The sequence below is a fragment of the Falco rusticolus genome, chromosome 4, assembly GCF_015220075.1.
Source record: "Falco rusticolus isolate bFalRus1 chromosome 4, bFalRus1.pri, whole genome shotgun sequence".
Taxonomy (NCBI): domain Eukaryota; kingdom Metazoa; phylum Chordata; class Aves; order Falconiformes; family Falconidae; genus Falco; species Falco rusticolus.
The window spans coordinates 9,535,376-9,558,834 of NC_051190.1; the positions used below are offsets into that span (position 1 = coordinate 9,535,376).

Below are 23,459 nucleotides of genomic sequence, written 5' to 3' on the forward strand. Positions count from 1 at the left end.
CTATCACAGTCTGTAGTCTCCCAGTTTTTCTTGCCTATTTTTCATATACTTTTAATTTATGGACATATACATTGTGATACCTTCAGAATATCTATTTTATTTTTACTAACACCATGTGCTGGTTTTGGCTGGGATAGAGTTAATTTTCTTCATAGTAGCTGGTATGGGGCTCTGCTTTGGGTTTGTGCTGAAAACAGCCTTGATAACACAGGGATGTTTCTGTTATTGCTGAGCAGCTTGCACAGAGCCAAGGGCTTCTCCGCTCCTCACCCCACCCCACAGCGAGGGGGCTGGGGGGCACAAGGAGTTGGGGAGGGGTGGGGGGGGGGCGACACAGCCAGGACAGCTGACCCCCGCTGACCAAAGGGATATCCCATGCCATATGGCAGCGTGCTCAGCTTATAGACCTGGGGGAAGGAGGAGGAAGGGGGCTACGTTCGGAGTTACTGCGTTTTCTCTTCCCAAGCAACCACGACACACAATGGAGCCCTGCCTTCCTGGGGACGGCTGAACACCTGCCTGCGATGGAACGGGTGAATGAATTCCTTGGTTTGCTTGGCTTTGCTTTGCTTGTGCAAGCAGGTTTTGCTTTACTTATCAAACCATCTTTATCTCAACCCACCAGTTTTCTTACTTTTACTCTTCCAATTCTCTCCCCCATCTCACTGTGGGGGGAGTGAGTGAGCAGCTGTGTGGGGCTTAGTTACTGGCTGGGGTTAAAGCACAACACACCACTATATATTTCTATTGATGGCTTAAGGTTACAATTTAAATCACGAGCTTGAGTCAAAGAAAAGAATACTTTTCTTTCCTTCCTGGAAAGTTTAAAGAGATATTTAACATGCTTTTTGTAAGGTTTGAATTTGAAATTCAATATATCTTCCTTTTAAGCTACTCCTACAGTTTTTATTCCAATGGAAAGCTGTAAAAGATACAAGAGTCTAGACAAAAGCAAAATAAATGTACATTTAAACATCACACTGTTCTACCGGACAGTGTAACTTAGACCATATACAATTATGAGTATAGCAAATGTCTAGCATTTACTGCAGCATACTACAACTAATTTTATAAGAAGACTGGCCATAAATTTACATTATAATAGTAATTATGTATCTCCTTATATTAATAGTTTTATAACATGCCTTTTCCATAGAACTGTATGACAATATTAAACATACTTGGTATAAAGACTTCAAAAGTACAGACAGATGTTCACTTGAGAGTTAACGTTAAGCTCTATTTGATAGTTCCAGAACATAGAGAACTCTCAGTATTCTTTAGTTCAGAGATTTCAGATAAGTGTAATGCTCTCAACTCTAAATGATAAATTGATTCTATAGAATTTATAAATCACAGGCATCTCACACCTGAAGGGAAAAAGAAAGTGCAAGGACAGCAGTTTGAAACTGCTGTCTTCTTTAATCCTTAATTACATACCTCTTCCTATAGCCTTACCAAATTATTTTCGAGATTTCCCATGTTCTCTTGTTTCCCAGTTTTCCTGTAAAATATTCTAAATAATAATATAATACTTCATCAAAATCAGCGGAGGAAAAATATTAAGCTTTACAATTCCTTACTCTCAGAGTAAGGAATAAGGGGACAGGCAGGTTGAAGAGGGAGAAAGGAAGCCCTAAAAATGGAAAATTATTTCAAATGAAAAAAATCTCTAATAGCAAAAACTTTTACAGAAAAAGTAAAAATAACAGGTCTGCCCCCAGCTACTATAAATAACGGATGGCTATATGAATCCAATATAGCTATGTTGATCTGTACTAGAAGAGCATCCTGCCCTTAAAACTGCATTCAAGAGCTTGTAATGGAGAACCCAAATTCACATGGTACTTTTTCATGAGTTAATTCTGAAGTGCCAATGGTAAAAAGTAGGGGAAAAACCACAGCAGCAGAGCTTAAACAGATAGGCAGCAATTAATCAGAAATAATAATACCCTTTCTATTGCAAAGTTTCCTTTTAGCTCCCTGGTTACAGAGGCCATCTATATTCATATATAAGGGACAGAGTAATGGCTTTACATCAAAGAAAAGCTTTGCAGAAGGATAAAATATCTCCCTACCCCCTTTTTTTAAAGATGTCATTTCTTAATCATTCTAAATCAACATATGGTCAATGTACATAGGTTTATATAAATTAAGAGTTGCAGTCTTCAAAATGTTGTTCATCAGAGAACTAAGATTCTTGTTACTATGAGATGTAATTTAATATTTGCACTATAGCTGCACAGAAGACAATGCACATATTGAGTTTCACCATTAGTTACTGCAGGCCAGACAGTCTTCCTACATATAAACTATCAAAGCACCACCAAACTTAAATTGAAATGTTAAACGCAGCAACTTGGATGTCTTTAATCAACATCTGCTGAACAGTTTAGATTTTGTATAGCAGCAAAGGTAACACAGCAGTGCTTTTATATAAATGTCTGAATAGGAAGGAGAAATAATCTGAGCAGTAGTGTGTAGTTCTGTAGTTCTGTGCTTAAGATAGTTTGCTTTTGGTATGAGAAAATGTCTCTTTTTTTCTTTAATCTTTCACTGAATTCCCTTTACCATGCATCTTCTCCTAAAAACTAGCAGGTTTCTACGTATAGGTTAGCCTCATGCCAATATCATCAACTACAAGAAAACAAAAAAAAAATTACAGTATAGTAGATCTATGATACAGAAAAACTGGATTGGGGGAAAAAAGTATTTCAATACATCATTAATGCCAGGGATTTATTAATCAATATAGCCATCCTCATTCATTTGGCTTTCTTCATGTATTTTTTTATTTATTGTAAAAGCCTTGATGAAAGGATCTATAAAGAATACTCATTGTCCCTTTGGCAATTAAAGGAAAATTCATTGTCATATCCTGAAGATGTATATGGAGGCCATCAGCTATTGGGATGTCAGTGACACTAACCTCATACTATACTAAAACTGATAACAAACTTGTACTATTTTTTCAGTGATCTGAAAAAAAATCTTCTTTGCTCTTTATGCCAGGTATTTAAAAGTTTATCATAAAGAATTACACAGGCAGGCTGGGAAGAGGTTTCAACAACTGTCAGATGCATTTGTTGCCCTTGTAGCTCCATACTCACTTCTGTTACTACCTGAAACTGCCCCTCTCCATGGTGGGGTTTGAGAAGATACTAGATAAAACCTTCAGAAGAGTGGTGAGTTAGGAGTTTTCAGTTCAGAATACTTTCAAGTCCTTTAGAGGTGATGGCTATATCAAAATACATTACACAGATTGACTATCTCTGCAGTTCTGTGAGCATTAGAATTATAACAGAACTTAATTTTTGTCAGGCTTTCTCCTCAAGAACATGTACTTAACTTTAACTATAAAATTCTTCTAAAACACTTGAGCATTCCTTAACAATGAAACTGCAAGTCTGACAACACTTTGGTTTTCAGTGTCTCCCATTCAGAAGATGATAGGTATTACTAACCTAATTCCTTACTAACGTCTGGAATTTATAAATGATTGAATGATGGTCAGCTCAATGTTTAAAAAAAACCCTGTTCAGACACAGGGAAGAGCTTATTGCAGAACTAAGCATAAATAGACATTATTTTCTACTGCTCTACTCGGAGAATTTTTATTTTAGCATTAGTACAAAAGTTAATCAGGTAGTCTACAAGTGTTAACCAGGTATTCTGTAAAGCAGTACATTAAAACTTAACCAAAACCAAGCAAATCTTCCTGTTCTGGTCCTGTACCTTTTTGTAGTTTTGGGGGTTTTTTAACAGGTTTTGCAGCAGAAAGCTTAAGGCACAGTCACAACTAGTAACTGCAGCACTACCCATCCTCCCCCCACCTCAGATCCCCTCCCAAAACCCCCTCAGATTTAGCCCTTACTGAGAAATATGTCCTACAGCATGAATTGTAGCACAGGTCTCAGTAAGAAGAACATACATTTGTCATCACTAAACACTGCTGTCAACATTACAATAAGCCCAAGGAAGAAGAAATGCTCCTGCCTTGCCAAGGGGATGCAATTCACAAGGATAACGGTATGAACTGGTTCGTTTTGCTGCCCTGCACGCAGCTAGCTGTCTGTGAGGTGGCTCTTCATCCCCCCAAAGTTGGAGTGATTTATAGGAACTCATGGAAGATGTAGCAATTCATACATTTCAAGGCAAAGGCTGAATTATGCTACATTTCATAAAATGACAGTATACAAAAATTAGTAACAATTAATGAGTGCTAACAGTGAAAATAGCTGAACATGTAAAATGTCATGCAAAAAATCATGATTTGTAACTCGAACACAATTTACAAGACTAGCTCCCATGGGTAGTTCACAGGGATAAACTTTTTTGCAGCTAAATTAGCAAGCTCCTGTTTTCTATTACCTTCCTATGTAGTCTATATACTGTACTTCACAGTTCTTCACATTTGTTCAACTGCTTACTATCACATCCACCTCCCAACACACAAAAAAATCTCTACACTCACCAAAGTCACAGAATATTTTTTTTTAAATAAACATTCAAATCAAGCTATTTATGGCCCCCATGACAGCCACAACAAAAATCCAGACTTAACCATAGATTAAGATTTTAGGATAGGTCACAGCAGGTATTTCACTCAAATTTAAAATGTGCTTTTACATACTGTCACACCTGTCTGTCAACAAGCAGCTGCTTTAAGACAAATAGTTCACAAACTGATGTGGACCTTTAGCAGCTTCCTACCCTCACTCAAGATCAGCAGTAGGCACTACAGAGAGTAACGTATAGAAGTTCCCATGGTGTACAGTCCCTTTGGCATGGATTAAACACAGAGCAAAAAAGGACTCTGTGCCTGTCTGGGGTCACAGAGATTTCTGCTGTCCAATCAAGTCATCTTTTAGGCAGTAAATATAGTGGGCCTGATTTTTCTCCCAGATAAATAAGGGTTTATACACGTGCAAAATTACCTTTAGTAAATTTACTGCAGATTTATTCTTAAGTGAATGGCAAATAGGCCCAATATTTGTTTCATATATAAAAGATTACACAACGTTACGCCATTTTTCTTTTTACTTTCCAAGAAGTGCTTTACTCCATCCTCTTTATTCCACTTTGATCTTAGCACTGTGCCTGGCTAGGCACTAAAAATTAAAGTCAGGTGTGCTAGAAGGAAGTGAATTAGATTCAGATTCCATTCTACAGTTGGATTTGTTCTACTCGTATTCGAACATACCACTGCTCGTTCTACCACCAAGAAATACATACTACTTGGCAACAAGGAAATTATCAAAGCGATCTGACCAAATTGGCACCACTAGCTCTGGCTACATCTGGTAACAATAACACGAAAGGAGAAGTATGAAGATAACAACTCTCATGTATTTTTTACCGTTAAACTTATCTGCATGCATACTCTGAAGTCTTTGAACTTCATGCTTTCATAAAGCCAATAAGAGCTGCATTCAAAGGTGAGGGGTGATGCCTTTCCAAAAGTGATAAAATATGCAATTTACTAAGGTATTAGAGTCTCTAGTCAGAGGCTGCTCAGTCAGACAGCAGTGGAATACCACCAGGAAAGCATGACTGCCAACATCAAGGAGCTCTAGCAATGCATAAATTAAGGTGTTTGATTCTATGCCAACAAAAGAGTAAAAATTTAATATACTACAAGACTGAAAAAAACTGTTAATGCATGTCTACTTTCTATATTTACTAGGAAATATTTCTTTTTATTTCTAGATAAAACAAACTTGGATACACTTTTTTTAATATTTATTTATATCAAGTCATAGATCAACTGTAACTGCCTATCTAGCATGGAGATGAACAAAGGCAGTGGGATCTGCTTTCTTATTTCAGGATAAGGTCAATATGGTTTATCACATTAACACTTAATCAACTATATTGCTAAATATTTTATGCATCAGATTATGACAAAAAAAATAATTGCTCAGTCAAAACAGGCTCAAAATGTACCATTGCTGAACGACTCAAGATTTAAAATGGTCTTCTCATGGATTTTACTGCATATAATCAACCTGCTGATGAACTTATTTGCCTAGGAAACATTCTATGAAACTGATTCAGAGTTTTCTCACAATTTTCAGCTAAATATGCTCAAAGGGAATAAAGATCATTATTAAAAAACTGATAATGACACATTTGAAACAGTGTACTATAACCATGATACAGAATCATACGGACCATTTATTTAGAGATAAAATTTACCATTATGCTTTGCGTATAGGCAATCTTATTAAACTTCAAACTTTGTCTGAGACTTAGTTTTAATACATCAAATTCCAGTATGAATGGTACATTACTTCAAATGAAAACAAATAAAAATATCAAGATATTTTGCTCAGTGTTGTAAATAACATTCTCACTTTATCTGAGCAGGAATCAATTACAGCATTAAGAAAAATCTCCCCAAAGTAGTAGCATCAACAGTTGCTCCCACTATGCGTGTAGCATTAAGAAGTATGTATAACATCTCCAAATATACAAGCCTGGCAGGATGCACAGTTCCCAGCTTCAGGAAGGATTATGTTGAAGGTGACAACTCATGTATCCCAAAGGAAAAAGATAGGAGTTAAACACCTCTACCAATATTGATGCAATCACAGTTATGCCATGTAACAAAATATGATACACAGAGTAAAACAACTGTTGCTTTAGTTAAAGTATTACTTGGCAACCTACTCCCAGCTTGCCACCTTACATATTCTGAAGCTAGAACTATGGTTTTAACATACATGTGTTTACACTACTGCAGAATATGTCCAAAATGCTGATCTAATCCAGCAACTCAAAATTCTGGAGCTCGGCAAAGAGTACTTCCTATACCCAGTTTCAGCATACCCAGAGGAATGGCTGCTGGTTCAGAGAGGCAGCTGTGATCCCCCTTTTCAAGGTCCATGTCAGTCAGAAAATCTGAGAAGCCACCCAGCCTCCTTCCTCCCTACCACAGATCAGTCACCTGGAGCATGGAGATTGAAAGAGCTTTCAAGGAAAAGATTAGTGCACAAATAAGATGTACAAGCCTTTTGGGTTTGTGCAAAACTTTGTTCCATCGGCTACTTTTTGAAGGATCTGATTTTGGGTCATTTAAATGAGTTGTCAAGGATTCCATGGTAAACAGCTAGCAGGTATAAAACCAGCTGAACCTGTCATGTTGAGAGAGCTAGGAACTAGTCAGGCTGCCACTCCAGGATGCAGTTCCCAGAGCAGCGAACCACGGGAGTACACACTTTCAGCCAGGAGCTGAAAATTAAAAAAAAAAAAAAAAAAAGTCACGACAGCAGGATACCTCTCTAATGTGAAATCATTCTCATTTATATTTATAACACTGTCCCTTATAGCATTTTTAATTCCAATCAGCAGACTGCTATTACATTTCTTGGAAGACTATTTCACAGAAAAACGTATCTCTTCAGCAATTCTGATTCTTCCTTGTTCTTTTTTGGATATATAAGCAGTCATCCATTTCCCTAAGTAATTCCTTTGTGTTCTGCACCTCCCACATATGACAACTTCTACTTTCTTTTTGCCCAGTCACACTATACATAATTTAGCTCCTTCACACTTCAAAAGAAATTTCCTCCACCTCCATTGAAAAGAAAACATTACTCTTCAGACAGCTTAAAATTCCCAGCATGTGAGTTGGCTGCTTTCTCAGCATGAATAAAACTTAGGATCTTATGTAAAGGTAACTTTGTTAATAAGTATTGACATTTTAGAGCCAAATTGCAGCTTCCTTCCTCACCAATAGCACTGGTGTCACAGTAGCAGTGTGAAACCCTTATGTAAGTATCTCATTAAGCTCAGTTCTACTCTGCAAATGGCATACTGCTCTTAAGAGCCCTTCTGTACGCTACGTATAACCCGAGTCTTGAACTATTCAGTTCTCTTCATTTGAGCTGCATATGAAGAAATTTCTTAAAACTAGCTAGCATAACTTGATCTAGAATAACTGACATTATCTACACTTAAGGATTTATCTTGAAAAATCTAAATACTTGTGATCTAGACATAGATCACAAGTAGATCTATGACATAGATTTAGACATAGATTCCCAAAAAGTGATTTTTTAATCTCTCATTTAAATATTGCACATTTTAAATCTTACAACTGATTGCCTCCTTTCTGTATATATAGCTACATTTTGAATGTTAATAATGTATTAGTTAATAACATAGTAATGGTATCATACTACTGTGCTAACTACACAAGTATATGACAGCATCTCTTCAAAGCACTTCTTGATTTCAGCTTGTTTCTTCAAATACTTTTACTTTTTCACTTTCACTAACGATCTCTTACCATATAGCCCCCAAATAAATTAAATGATATATGCAAAATTCTCAGTTTTCCATAGATGGCATACAAAGGCAGGAAAATTAGTATATTAACTTACAGGATTTTAAAACACTATTAGAATTTTCAAACACGCAAACAAACAGGTTCCTTTTTAACCTGTTCAGAGATGTATATTACTGGCACATAAACCAGACTGACAAACTGCAGTTTGACCCTGTTTCTTGGAAAACTGCATACATGTTGATTCTTGTAATATTTTCTGACAAGTGAAGGCCATCCCAAAGAATAGATGCTTCCCTCTCATAGTGGGAGAATAATTACAGTAAACTAAGACATGCTTGCAGTTTCAGCTACTTATACTGAAACCTGGTAACACTTCTGAATTCTCCGTAACACCTGGTACCACACATCTCCAACCACTTCATTAATTTGTCAGCTGCCATTGATAAAGAGGAGACCTGCTTAGACATGATTATTGTGAGCAGATCTCTAAACAACTTTAACACCAAGACCAGGTGCAGTCAATATCTCTTCACTTACTTGAGGGTCCCTGATTTACAATATACCTAATATTCAAAAATTACCACGTTTACAGAACTGGCATTAGATAAAACAGGTTTTAGATTTTGTAATCTTACGAAACTTCATTTGAGGAATTCAGTGATATTTCTCCTAAAAAGATAAATGCTTACTTTCAATTAAACAGTAAGCATAAGCGTGTAATCCAACGATTCTTTTGAAGTGTAGACTTGAACAAAACGAGCAGTAAAAAGCAGGTCTTCGGGAATAGGAGGAACAACCCAGTGCTGGGCTTCTAGCTTCAGCGGTTAGCAAATTCATTGGAAAAGACAGTAGATTCAACGACAGGCTGGAAAACTTTATAATGATCATGAACTTCAAGGTGCAAGGACTTACCTAAACTCATAGCTATGGTTTTAGGCTGGATCGTCATTCAGGTTGGCTTCACTAAGTGAACCTATATTAAGCCACATATTTCTAGCAACCTCTTATAACCTGTAAGAACTTAGAAGTGTAGTGTGGTGGAAAGAACAGGAAATAAAAGAAGCTAAAGGAAAGCAAAAATATCACCGCCTCTGATCTTAATGACATTGTTCTCAGTGTCTCAGTATACAGGCCAAGAGCATCCAAATAGCTGCACTGGTTAGGCTTGAGGGTTTTTTGTATTTATTCAGATAGCCTCCATGCATGCCACATGCAAAGTTTAAGGGTTCCAAGGCTGCATTTTATTGTGTGGAACCATTGAGGACCCATTTCTTTGACAATGTATCGGGGTCAGTAACACCACCACCCTGGATGAACAACTGGCTATAATTAGTTCAATCTCACTTTCAGACTGCCTTATCTGAATAGCATAACATGATCTGGCAAAGCTGCAAACATACGCAGCCAACAAAGTATAATTTTCTAATACTCAGTACACTGAATTCTATACCCTAAAGCAGACATATATGATTAGAAGAAACATTACTTAATGTAATAATGCACAAGTCAATAGTCACCATAGCGGCTTTGAAATATCAAAACTTCCATGTTACAACAGGACTCCCTAATTTTTTTTGACACTGGGAATCTGCAGTCAGAATACTGGTCTGTTTTAGAGAACAAATAATTAGTTCAGAATTTGTTGTCTCACTCCAGAAATACAACAGGACTCTGATTTGGTAAATGTAAAACACCAGTTCATCCCAGCCTATGTACAGTTCTGACAGAATTTGACAAAGTTGACAATGTCCTTCATCACGCCATCATGGCCCCTTTATGGGATTATGAAAACATACTCCCAATTGATTAAACCATGAAAAAAAAAGTCAAAGGCATCTTCTATCAGCAAAACGCTTGCACTTTCTACTTGCTGAAATCAAACAAAATAAACTGGTCTCTTAGGTCTTCCCGGACCATTCTGGATTCAGAAGTTTCTATTTCAGTGGCTTTCTCAATCAGACTTCCTTCATCAAGCAATAATGCTGATGCAAATTTCTAAGCAAAAGAGTAGAACTCATTTGTTTATGCTAGCATACTCCTAATCTGACCTTATGTAAATTTCCTCTATTTTAGAAGACAGCTAACAATACAATTAATGGTACAACACATTTTCATTTAACACAAGCTGGACAATATCACCTAGTGTGCCCAGTCCAGCCACTCCAACTACAGATTCCAATTATTACATGAGAACTACGACTTTATGACATTTCCTACAAATGCTAATTAGCTGGTAGTTTAAGGCCCTCAGTCATGTAGCACTTCATCAATCACAAAGCTTAAACTATTAAAGATGGAAACTGTAACATTTTACATGAAAAGTTATGTTGCAAGTCAAAGTAGAATATTATATTAGCCCCCTTTACATGGTGTTCTTTTATAATAGTCCCCACAAAAGAATTTCCACAAGCTGTTGTCCTAATATGATCCAGGTCTACATCCTCTACACTGTTCTTGTCTCAACAGCTACCGTTTTCAACACTGAGACTCATACTTCACAGTATATAATTGTTTTTTTAAATATCCACAGATTCCTAAAGCACAAAACACATGGGGTATAGCTACTGCATAAAAGAGAAAATTTGGGAGCAAAAAAGTTTATCACCCGGTTCAGCACTTCTGCCCTTCAGCCTATAACTCGGACATATTCAAAGAACTTGCACATTCTGGTAAGAAATACATAAAGATTTCTGAGGTCTGCCCCTCTGCATGCTAAACTGACAGATATGAGGTGCAAGACTAGCTTTGCCAGGTTAAACAAAGCTATTAAAACAGCATACCCAACTTTACTGGCACTAAAATGGAACAGTGGTGCCAAAGATCCTAAAAGAAAGAAATATTAAGTAATATTGCACCTCTGACATTGACATAAGTTTATTATTAGTCCATGCCAATCCACCTTGATCCAAATCCTCTAAATGCATGCTATTCCAGTGCTGGGCCTCCCTTAAGCCTGCAAATTATACTGAAGAGCATAGCAGTTTTTCAATTTGATCAAAAACTACACCAAAACCACTACATGGAAGGACAATGCATCATTAGGTCATTATCTAGCCCATTACTTTTGCCTGCAACATGTTGCCTACTGAGCTTCTATGCCATCCTGTGAGATCCACCCCAGCTGTTTTGTTACCAATGTTTTTGTTTCTTCCACACCTTTGGTAGAAAGCCCTCAACAGAACCTGTCCTGCCCCCAAGTTTAACGGCTATCCAGAAAGAAGAAACAGCTCCAGCTTTGAAAGGGAGCTTTTCTGGGTTTGGTTTGCTCTCTTTTGTATTTTTCAACATGGCAGATAACAGTAATATACACAAGAGAATATAGAATTAGAAATTGCATTTTCCAAGTTACATATTCCTTTCTACTCCGTTTCATTTATCACCAACAGAAATATTTTTAAGCACTATATACAAATTCTTCCTTCTTCAATTACTTAATACAAACAGTAAAACAAATATTATTTTAGGCTGAGTGAAGCACATCAGGCTGAGTGGAGAGAGATGTAGCCATCTATCTTGCATTAACAAATGAAGGCACTAAAATAATTAGATATTTGGAAGTCCTCATATCAAAAGTAAATAAAAATACACAGATATAAAATTTGGCTCTTCATAGAAAAAAAAAAATCAAGGCAAGCATTATAATATTAAAGTCAGAAGAATCTAATGTCGAGAGAGAATTTAGGAAGAACTAGAAGCAATTCCCTCACTTTCAGAAGGGTTTTGATGACAGTAAGACAGCAACGGGGGCCATGTCCTGAAAGAAGGTACATGAAGGTAGGACAGTCCACTGTCCTGGAGAGCCCACTAATTGTTTCACCTCCTAAGTGCAGTATCAAATGATCTGTGTTGCTTTCCACCCACTGAATTCTCCACATACAAGTGCATAATGAGAACAAATTAATTTCTAAATGCTCAACATGCAAGTCTCTGCCTGCCGTCATGTGAAGTGAAAACAATAGTGGAAAGATGGCCAAAAAGTCAGAAGGAGAAGATGAGCAAAAACTGAATGAATGCAAGTTGGCATGTGCAATCCAGCAAGCAGTAAAGGATAAAAGCATATTTAGAATCAAGTAAAGGATAAAATTACTGCAATCAATATATACTAAATACTTTTCCATCAAAATTTATTCTTATATATGCTTGCTATTGGAAAGTATCTTGTCAAAACTGAAAAGAAAAGAGTTACAGCGGACAACCTTTTTCTTAAAGCACAGCATCTACTACTAGACTATCTGAAAATCCCTGAAAAGTCAATGTTCAAAAAATATTACAGTAAGAATACTACAACACTAGGAATTACTACTATACATAGTCCAACATATTTCTGAAATAACACAAGATTGAATGAACAATATGCCTATGGTCATAAAGGAGCTGTGCTCCCTTTGCCTTTGACAGAACATAAAGACTCTATGAGGTATGAATGCCCTGGGACACATAACTTCACATAGTGAGGATAAAATTATCTGGAATAGAAAGCCACTAATGCCAGGAAATCTTCTTGAAAAAAGTAGACAAACACTGAATATCTTGCCTTCTACATGCAAGTATCGTGGTCCAGAGATGAGTTACATCTGCTGCCGAGGATGCTGGGATGCTCAAGGAAGCTAACCATAAGAAGTCATGATCCAATAAGCACTGCCAAAATGAAGCTGAACACTTGGATTAACTAAACAAGTAGATTAATTTTTTTTTTTCCAGATGAACCTAAAAGTCTGGATTTCCACTGCTGACGTATTTTCTACTTCAGAACTACACACCTTACAGATGATAAAAAAAACAGTGAACGTATCCTAAGTACAGTGGGATGATATATCAATCAAATTTTTCAGTAGTCAAATTATCTGTGAGTGAATTTATTTCCAAACACACTGGAAGTGAGGCACAAATAAAATAATGATCCAAAGCTGAAAATGTGACCTAAGAGTAATTTTTAAAATGTTATTTTCCGAATACTATATTCTTTTCCTATAAACAAAATAAGGGTGTAATGAGTATTTTTGGGCATGCTGACATCTACATATTAAGATAATGTCGTTATTAAAAATGCTTCAGAGAAAGAAATCTATGCATAACTTATATGATGTAAATGAACTCTTTTCTCCTTTTTTAAAAAAGTAATCGTGTCATTCTCCTCTAAGTAAACTTAGTATTTAGCCCATAGCAGAAAAACTGAACTTCACGAGACCCCTGATGAAGCACATTTACCAGAATAAAAAACTAACAAAAATTAAAAAAAAAAAAAACCATAAAAATCAGATGCTACTTCCAGTTTTAAAGAATCAACTTAGTACTAACTGATTTTGCACCTAGTAGTTAGCAGGATTTATTTACCACATTGTATACGAGAGCTCACGAGGCTATAACATGTGTTTACTCTACTTTAGTGAAAAGAGTGCAGTTAGAGTGATTATGTTCATTAAGAAGCAGGTACAAAAGAGGCAAGACCATTTGCAAGTCCTAATGAAATAGTTGTGATGTACTAAAACCAGAAAAACACACTAAATTGCAGATTTCTGAGCACAGAGCCATGACGAATAGTGCTGACAGCTCTGTGATGTCGTGTTCATCACACAATTTTCATCACTGAATCCCCATTCCTCCTCCTCCACTTTTTAAAGATTTCATTTAACCAATCACAGACAGAAGCACAGCTAGACCATGTGAACCATGTATGAATCCTGGACGAAAACCACAATAACACGACCTACATAATATTAGAGAATAAGGAGCAGACATTCTTTGTGTGGCTGTAAAATGAGGGGAGAAGTAACAGTAAAATGTATTTAATGCCAGGAACTTTTTCTCCATTTATCTGTATGCTCACAAGTGTATCTATATTCGATGGAGTGACACACACAAGATGCACAGAACATACCTGCTAGAATAAATATTTTTGTGAGTGTGAGAAAAGGGATATGGTAAATAAACATTCTACTACTGTCTGCAGAACCCTTGCAGAGCTACCTTTCCAGGAAATTCCCTCCCCACTCCCCCGGGTGGAAACTGTAATGATTAAATCCAACTTCTCAAAGAGAATAAATGCAGTTAGATAAATTTGTGGAAATTAGAAATAAGATTAATAAGGCTGTTTGGAGAAAGCCTCCCGTTTTAATGTCTTTAGCTCACAAGAAAAGCAGATAATTAACTTAATATAGGTTCCTTCCCCACACCCCTCCACTTCCCCCACCCCCCAAAAGAGTCTTTAAAGAAAAAAAAAAGCAGTATCCTAATCTTTTAGCAGTCCCACACATTTTGTTTACATTATTTGGAAAGAGTAGTAATCAGTGTTAGTAAGGACAATGGAATGCCTCACACTGAGGAATAAGAAGATTTGTCAGAATGTTTAGGACTTTCATATAACTCCAATAATTTTGTGGAAACTGTGGCACCTAATGTTTTTATGATACAATATAATTAAGATATAATGCTATAGAAATGATCCCATGGAAAACAGTAACACATTTTGTATTAGAGAACTACTTGACTGTTACAGACTGACTCCATGCATTTTTTAATCTATTAAAAGTAATAAGAATTTTCTGTAAGAAATAAACACATTTCCTTTAAATGTGCCTCAAAAGTTTTACCTTTTTCTGAAGGACATTAATTTTTCTTTCTTTTACTTCCAACATGTCTTTCATATCTCTGATCTCTCCAGCCAGGGTTCCTTTCTCTTCTGTGAGGTCTTGAAGTTGTTTTGTTTTTTTATTCAGAAAGGTTTCTTTTTCTTCCAATCGTAACCGCAAGGCATCAACCTACAGTAAGTAAATCAAACATATTTAGGTTTTAGTAAAGAACATTAACATATTTTATTTATTTTTTCAATTCCCTTCTTTTTTGTCACTTATGAAACTTTTGATTTCTTTTCTATGTCAGTTTTCCAACCTTATCTCAGATTAAGAGATTCTTTTACTTGTTAAAATGTGATAGAACACGAAAGCACTTGTAGCACTATCGTGGTTTAACCCCAGCCAGCAGCTAAGCCCCACACAGCTGCTTGCTCGCTCCCCCCACAGTAGGATGGGGGAGAGAATCAGAAGAGGAAACATGAGAAAACGCGGGTTGAGATAAAGACAGTTTAATACGTAAAACAAAAGACATGCACACAAACAAAACAAACCAAGGAATTTGTTCACCACCTCCCACCAGCAGGCAGGTGCTCAGCCATCTCCGGGAAAGCAGGGCTCCATCGCGCGTAACAGTTACTTGGGAAGACAAATGCCCTAATGCTGAACATCCCCCCCTTCCTTCTTTTTCTCCAAGCTTATATATTCAGCATGATGTTCAATGGTATGGAATATCCCTTTGGCTGGTTGGGGTCAGCTGTCCTAGCTGTGTCCCCTCCCAATTTCCCATGCCCCTCCAAGACCTTTCACTGGCAGGGCCTGAGAAACTGAAAAGTCCTCGACTTACCGTAAACATTACCCAGCAACAACCAAAACCATCAGTGTGCTATCAACATTGTTCTCACACCAAATCCCAAAATACAGCACTGCACCAGCTACTGAGAAGCAAAATCAACTCCATCCCAGCAGAAACCAGGACAAGCACCAAAGTATGCTTAGAAAAAGTAGAAGAGTCAAAACACAAAATAGCATTAAAAGAGTCCTAACTTGACATATAGCTAAAAGACTCACAAAAAAAAACCAAAAACCACAGCCAAAACTTGATTTATTAAATATATAACTCATTGAAAATAGTGTTCTGCATCCTATATTTAATTTGCCCATTAAAGCCCAGAAATGGGCAATCAGATACTACAGTCACTACACAGATTTGGACAGAGATCAGAATCTAGATACAGAAATATATGGTAAACAGGGAAATGATGGGGTTATTCACTTTTCTCCAGTGTATATCACATAAGTTTCCTAACAAATGTGCCTTAGTGTACTTTTCTGTAGTAAGCACAAATCCCTCTCAACCAAAATATGGGATATTCCAAGGATTTTCCTAAGCAGAAATGTCTTAATAAAGAACCTCACCAAATTTTTCTGCATTATAGAACTGCTTTTTGCCTTTACAAACCTTAAAAAAAAAGTAAATAAAAAAAAATTTACAAAACATCAAAAGCATTCTAACAGCCCAGAAGGTGTATGTAGCCTTGATTTTCTCATTTCTTGCTGTATAAATGCTCCAGCATGCAATTTTATTGTTCTCTTAACACAGTTCAAATAGTTCTCAAATTATGGTCAGGCAAATAACTTGCCGGTGGTCTGGGAAAAATCTGTAGATCACTCAATACTGGTTAGTATTTGTATACAGTTGTTCCTATAAGCAGCTCTACTGCTAATTGCAATTAAAAGCTTCAATACTCACAAAAGCATTTGGAAATAAGGAGGAAAAGTAGCTGACTTCTCCACTGGGCAGGGGAGAGCAGCCACCTTCAAGGACAGCAGTATAAATATTATCATCAAAAATGAGAAAAATATTTGGTGAAGCAAAAAACAAAGAGGCAAGAAAAAGGAAAATCTACATGATGGGGTACCTGTTCAAGGAAATGGGGGAAGAAAGTGGCTGTTTGGGGAGTATCATCAAGACACAGACGAGCATGTAAAATGTGGACAGACAGACATAGCCACAGCAGTAGCCATATACACGTGAATCCAGGTGGAAGGACACAAAAAATGTCAAACTAGGGGAAGAGAAAAAGAGCTTTCTTCAGGAAAGCACTTTCTTCAGGTAGATTTAACAATCCTACTTCACAGCTTCAAATTATTAGTAACTTTTCTAATAATACTTTTCTACATAAGCACTGCCTAGAATAGTTACACAAAGTAAGGTATGATTCCAAATGCAAAAGGTGTTACTCTTCACACCATGAAGAGGAGAGGAAACAGTCATTGTCAAGATGCTCGTTGATACAACCTTTGAGAACAACTAATATACTATTCAGACTATTGGCTCTCACGAACTTTCAAAAACATATTCGAAGAGATCTTATGACAGCTTGCTTAAATAAAGATATAATAATGGCATGGAACAAAGCCAGCACTGAAGTGGTCTTACAATGATGTGATGGTGAGTGGAGGTTGAAACCATAAGGTGAAATTGTAAGCAAAAAGTAGAGCTGGAAAATAAAGGTTTGCAGGTTTCAAAGGTGTAGCTTTTTATATGGTAGAGAAAAAGGCAATTAGAAATCAATACAGTAATAAATCAAGAATATAAAGATACTGACTGTAGAATGTAGGGGGGTCAGAATACAATGCATGTAATCCTTGCTCACCTTGATAAATTAGCAAAGTGAAAAATTATATATTTCACTGAAAATGGAAAGAGCAAGCAACGTTATTCCTACAAGAATGTTCAAAAAAAGTGTATGGAAGGATGTGCTAAATTGAATAGACAGAATAAAAAAAAAATTGTTAAAGGGAAAAAAAAAAAAACACACCAGAAATGGAACTGAATTAAAATGTATTTCTCTAGCTTAAAATGTTTATCCATTTCTCATCTAACCTAAAATATGCCAGGGGAGTGAGGCACAGAGCTTAATTCATTAATGCTAAAGAAAGAATTGCCCATCACACGAATACAAAGGTATTTTTGTAATAAAATGGTAGACATCTCAATTCATTAAAGCAACAGAGTCTGTTTGGGTTTAACCATCAGTATTGCAAGAGGTTCACCTTACATTTATGGTTCCTTCAGTGAGCACTTCCACTAAATGACGCTTGTTTCCATATACTGGTTCAGAAATGCAATTACAAATGTATTACTGAGCAGCATAGAGTACTGGGTGAAAAATTTTGGGGTAAAAACCACATTTCATCACATATCAAGTTTTTAAAGACCAAAAGAGACACCTGGTTTTTTATAACGCAAGTCTCATTACTGAAGGCTAATTTGTAAATAAAATACTACAAGAAAATATAGTATATGCATGAATTTTTGTCAGCACTTTCAAACATTGTAAGATATCAACAAAACCAACCCACTCTTGGTGTTAAGCATTACGGACTCAATTCTACACTCCTGGTGCAGTCTCAAACTCCCAAATTCAAGCCTCGGGTATGGAAATCAAGGACTTAATTCTTAGTAAAATATTTCAGTTTTCCAGAAGGCTGGTTAACACATCGAAACTGAGAGTCCAGGAAAGGAGACACTAAATATACCACTATAGACCTACTTCCATGTTTGTCCTTCCACTCCACCCAGAGAAAGACGCGACGTAGCGCTGAAAGCACACAGAGGTGACAGCATGGGCATGGAAAACTTTTGCGAGGTTTGCAAGACATTAGAGTGACATAATTTCATGCAAAGAAGAGAATTAAGATAAAGAGCGTGCAAACGTTTGTTATCACAAAGACAGGTTTCCTTGAACAGAGGCCATTTTTCTGATACTGTTTTCTTCTGCAGCTCTGAAACCATGAGGTGTTCACATTAAGTGGACCCACACAGGCTTGTTTTGGCTGCAAGGTCTGCCATTGAGAATACAAGGTTTGGACTGAAAATATATGATGTGGCAACCCAGAATAATTCCCCATCTACATCAGAGCTACAGGAAGTCAGGCAAGTGAGAAATTTTAGATTCACTAATCCAAATTTCAAACATACAAATGTCAGAAAATAAAGTACAAGGGATTAAAGTTTACATTACCTAGGAATTCATAAAGTTTGTTCATATAAAAATCTAGATTGAAGTAACTGAAAGGGTATAAATGTTATTTTAGAATTTTTAAGTTCTGCAGTTGGAATAGAAAGGTCATATCTATTAAGCACTTTATTTCCTAGTTAATCAGAATATTAGTAAAGTACAAAGCAACCAGCAAATCTAATTTATTTTTATTTATATTCTGAGTTTTGAAATGCTAAATTTACTCAAAGCAAAAGCCTTTGCAATGCCATTTTAAAACTTGGTTTGGGACCAATTTAGATGATCTATTGGATCTCAAAATACATGTTCTTCCTGCTCTTAAAATGGTTCATTGCTTTTCTATGCACTGGAAAAAAGATTTATATTCTACTGGATTTATTCTATTTTTAAGACTTTTTTTTTTTTTACACTATTACACTACTATTTTTTTAAAACATTACCGGATCTTGCAGTCTGTAAGCAGTGTGCAGTATGATATTCAAAGATGACTTTTCAAGTTAGAAAACAAGAAATAGTAGTAGCAGCAAACTTTCAGACCTCATTTAATAAACATAAAAGAACTCATCTGAAACTCATTACCACATCTTCTTCATACTTATTCACTTATTTGCCTCGTATCTGAAAGCAATCCCTTAAGGCAAATCACAAAAATCTCTGTTGGGCCTTTAAGCTGCAGCTGAGAAGCTCGTCATAACATTGCGGCAGGAGCTGCGAAAGGGGTTCCCTTCAGCCAGGCGCTGCAAGTCTCGTTTCCCAATGCCACTAGGCAGGAGTTTAACGCTTGAAGTCAAAGCATAAACAAAGCACTGACACAGGCCCCCAGTGACCGGGATAACACAGTAGCTTACACATGTGCCGATGCAGTTCTGTTCTGCTCGGCTGAGCCAGGCAGTTTCTGAGTCAATAGCCTTTTCTTCTCTACCCATCCAGCAGTCCCCACCCGAAGGGCCAAGCAGACAATTCTTACTCTTCTTCACAAATTTCTTCCCACGCACCCTGTCATCACAGCTCACTGGGATTCAACTCAACAATGGGAATGTTAGGCGTTAAAACCTGGGAGCACAAGAAGGAGGGTTGAGAGGATGAGTCAATGGTGCTGAAGTCCAAGTCTGTGAGTGAGAAAGGGGAGCAGAGCCCTGTCCACTCCAGTTTCCCAATCCTGCCCTCACACAGCTGTTAATTAAAGAGCACGACATGACTGAACCTTTCTGCATTTCCTTTCACCACTAGCCAGCTCATAACACGACTAACACGTTCTTTCTATTCCCTAAATAAAGACACAAATTCAACCTGGAGGAACAAGGGAAGGTGCACCATAGTTTTCTTTCACACCAAAAACAAACACACGTGGAAGTGCGCAGCAGAGCCGCAGTCTCCATCTTTCCTTCCACTGGTTTGCGTTCAGGCCACCCACATGAAAACCTTTAAGTCAGCACAAGGGTTATGACCTCGACTGTGCCACAGAGGACTAGGCACCCAGTACTGCAGAGTTCTTTGGACTGACTCCAAATACGGCAACAGATTGTTTACTTGTTAACGTCATAAGCAGGTTACTCCATACACCTTCATCTAAACAGTTGACCCCTGAGATCAATTCTTTCAGCTCCAAGGTAACTTTTTAACACTTCTCTCAGGTGAATTGCCTTCTTCTGTAAGAAGCTGCACATGGCCTTAAGACCTTAATATATCTGGTAAGTGGTGTAACTTTGCCTAGAACCCCAGTTCCCACAAAAGGTTGCTCTTAAAATAAGGCTATCTCAGTTTTCCCCTAAGAATTCGTTTCTAGCCTTGGTAGCATCAAATAAAAGCCTTAAAGCATGACTGAAGTGCAGCTTCAATTGCACTGACAAAAATGCTCTAAAAGATTTGAGACTGCCATAGGATCTCAATCCCAGCAACCCCACTTCAAACAAGGGCAGTGCAAGCATTGAGAAGGGAAGAGCACGGCATGTCCAGCCACAGCCTTAGGTGGCAGATCCTCCATCGCAGTCGCTGTGTCTCCTACCCTCACTCCTCCCTCTCCGGTGGGTGAGTGGTTCTGCCTGCTCCAGAACCAAAAATGCCACCCCTGTTGCTAACACAGAGAGGTAAAAGACATGCTTACACCACGTGTTCTCGGTCAGGAAATCTGACACTTCCACAGCAGTCCATGCCACAATCAATCCAATATCATATTTAGGAGGCTGAACCGTCTTATTTCCCAGCCCTTTCCCAATGAACCATTGCTCAGCCAATTTTCTACTGTTCTAGCTAGAATCTGAGTTCCACAGAATTACAAGTAAATTCTTCTTAAAAGAATGTCACCTTCCTGGTGAAGCAGAAGTCTTTCTCAAATATGATGAGAAGCAGCTGGTGACCTGGGTTACTGGCATGGAAATTCCTATGTTTCAATCTGGATCATGGAGATTCAGACTAATCTTTTGCATAACATAGATTTTCTTATTCTTTTATAAGACAATACCTTATTTGATGCTCCCTCTTTTTTTCCCCTTTGTGCAGAAATATTTTAGCTGATGATATATTACAATTAAAGCCAAGCCCTTGTGACAGCTCTCACTAAAATCTTTAAGATCAGAAAAAGATAGTATTTATAACAGAGCATGGTTTTCAACGTGTCATCCTTTTCTCCTTGCAAATACAGGAAACAGAATTATCTCTGTCTTCCTCCCCAAAAGTTATTTTATGTGGAGCTCAAATTAGATTGTGTCCTGACACCAATGTTAGGAATCAAAAAAGAAAAAAAATATCTGCCAAATACATCTCTATTTTCTTACAACTCCTCAACCAATGGTCAGATATCTTGAGACTAATGCAGCAGAGCTTTGTACTTCAAAAGTACACCTCCACAATGAAGCCCAGGTATACTGATAGAATAGGTATATCATGCCCCAAACTAACATAACACGGCAAGAAGCCATTCTGAAATGAGCGCTCTGCGTGAGTTTTCAGAAAGGCAGAACTCTGAGCCAGTGCCAGTCTGGGAGAGTGAACTGGCAACTCATACTGTGTGTGGTCTTAGTTGTACAGATTTATTTTCTATTCACAGGAATGCAGTGTGGAGGTTTACAAGAACATGGGTTATGTCAGTCATTTTCTCCTTTCCTAAATTCCTTCTGCCTCCAGTAGCCAGGAACCAAGACTTTTACGTTTCTCATAATGCAAAGTAAAACTACCTCAGCCTGAACTGCATGTGACCTTTTACTATATGATATCTGTTCAGTGCTAAGCATGTATGACAAATTCATAAGTCAAATACGAACCTCCAGATAGCATAAAACCAAAAAGCTGTTAAATCAGTTCCTCATCTTGTGGAAGACAAGAAGCAAAATATACCATTTCATTTATAGCCAGGATGAATTTGCCAACATTAGTAATTATCTCTTCCTTGAAAATGGTACTGTGAAATCACATCTTCCAAAAATAATGAAACAGTGAAGTATTCTAAATAGAGCATGCCAGTATACTATGAGAAATGTCTGCCATTTTGTTATTCCCCCTTTTACATCTATGGCATTTTAAATATAATCTGAAAGGAAATTAAATATGTGTCATTTTACAGCATCAGATATATATTTTTACATTTGAAAGGATAAGGATTTCTGGTACACAAAAACTCTCTCTTTGGCTTTTCACTCAACACTATGTAATTTTAAGAGTCCTTGACTTATTTTTCCCAAGCTTTGGCAGTACATTTACTAGTAAAACTTGTCAATCTGAAGAACACCATCATTTTCCAGAAAAATAAAGCAAAACCAGACCTGATAGCTAACACACAAAGCATTTCAAAGACCTCTGTCCAAGTAAATTGCTTTTTAATTTTGCCTAACTTCTTTTTCCTCAGCAACTACTTATTTCAGCTATTTAACACAATAAACTCAGTCACTTGCTCTGGAAATATACAACACACTGCGAAAACTTCAGAATTGGGTTATACTTTAGAAAAAGAAAGGTTCATGTAAGTGGCAAAAATTGCCAAATTCAAAGTCAAACTTTATTAATCTTCATGTCATCACCCGCCACTCACGACCAGCTCCAGTAGTGACGCTTATTTCTTGAAGTTCTTCACTGTTAACTGTTTAACTTACATGCCATATGATATAGATATATATATATATCATTTATGAAAGTGTTTTTAGTGCTAAGGAGCTCCATGAGGAAGTAAAGCATGAAGAAGAACTACCATGTTTCGCTGTTAAGAATTATTTATTTTACCATCATAAATAAATACATTTAAAGCACAGGTTTGGCTGTATTTTTTAAAAACTAATTCTGAATTTACTAGTCAAGCACTGAGTGTACTTTAGTACTGCACCTGGGGTAATAGAGAAGGCAACTGCAACCCATCGTCAGTCTCCCTCCTAACCCAACCTCTGTCCCAGCACACACTGCAGTCAATATTTGCCACTGTGTCCAAAAGCCAGTCTTCTCCCCTTTTGTACTATCATTCTCTGCTTTCCTGATGACCACTACAGGGTCCACAGGGATGTGAACACTTTTTATGTACTACTTGCTCTCTTAGTGTATTATTGCAGCCATCTTTTGAGTGGCCACTTCAGTTAATCAAAAAAA

At 37.1% G+C, this 23,459-nt stretch overlaps 1 protein-coding gene across 6 annotated transcripts in view; it reads right to left on the minus strand.

The window, feature by feature from the left end:
• The window catches only part of ERC2 (ELKS/RAB6-interacting/CAST family member 2), a 521,411-nt gene that overhangs the window by 329,217 nt on the left and 168,735 nt on the right, over window positions 1-23,459 (minus strand). For all 6 annotated transcript variants that reach the window (XM_037386906.1, XM_037386911.1, XM_037386910.1 and 3 more), the window contains one exon: window positions 14,884-15,051. In XM_037386906.1, the coding sequence (XP_037242803.1) occupies window positions 14,884-15,051 (168 nt within the window). The remainder of the gene's footprint in view (window positions 1-14,883; window positions 15,052-23,459) is intronic.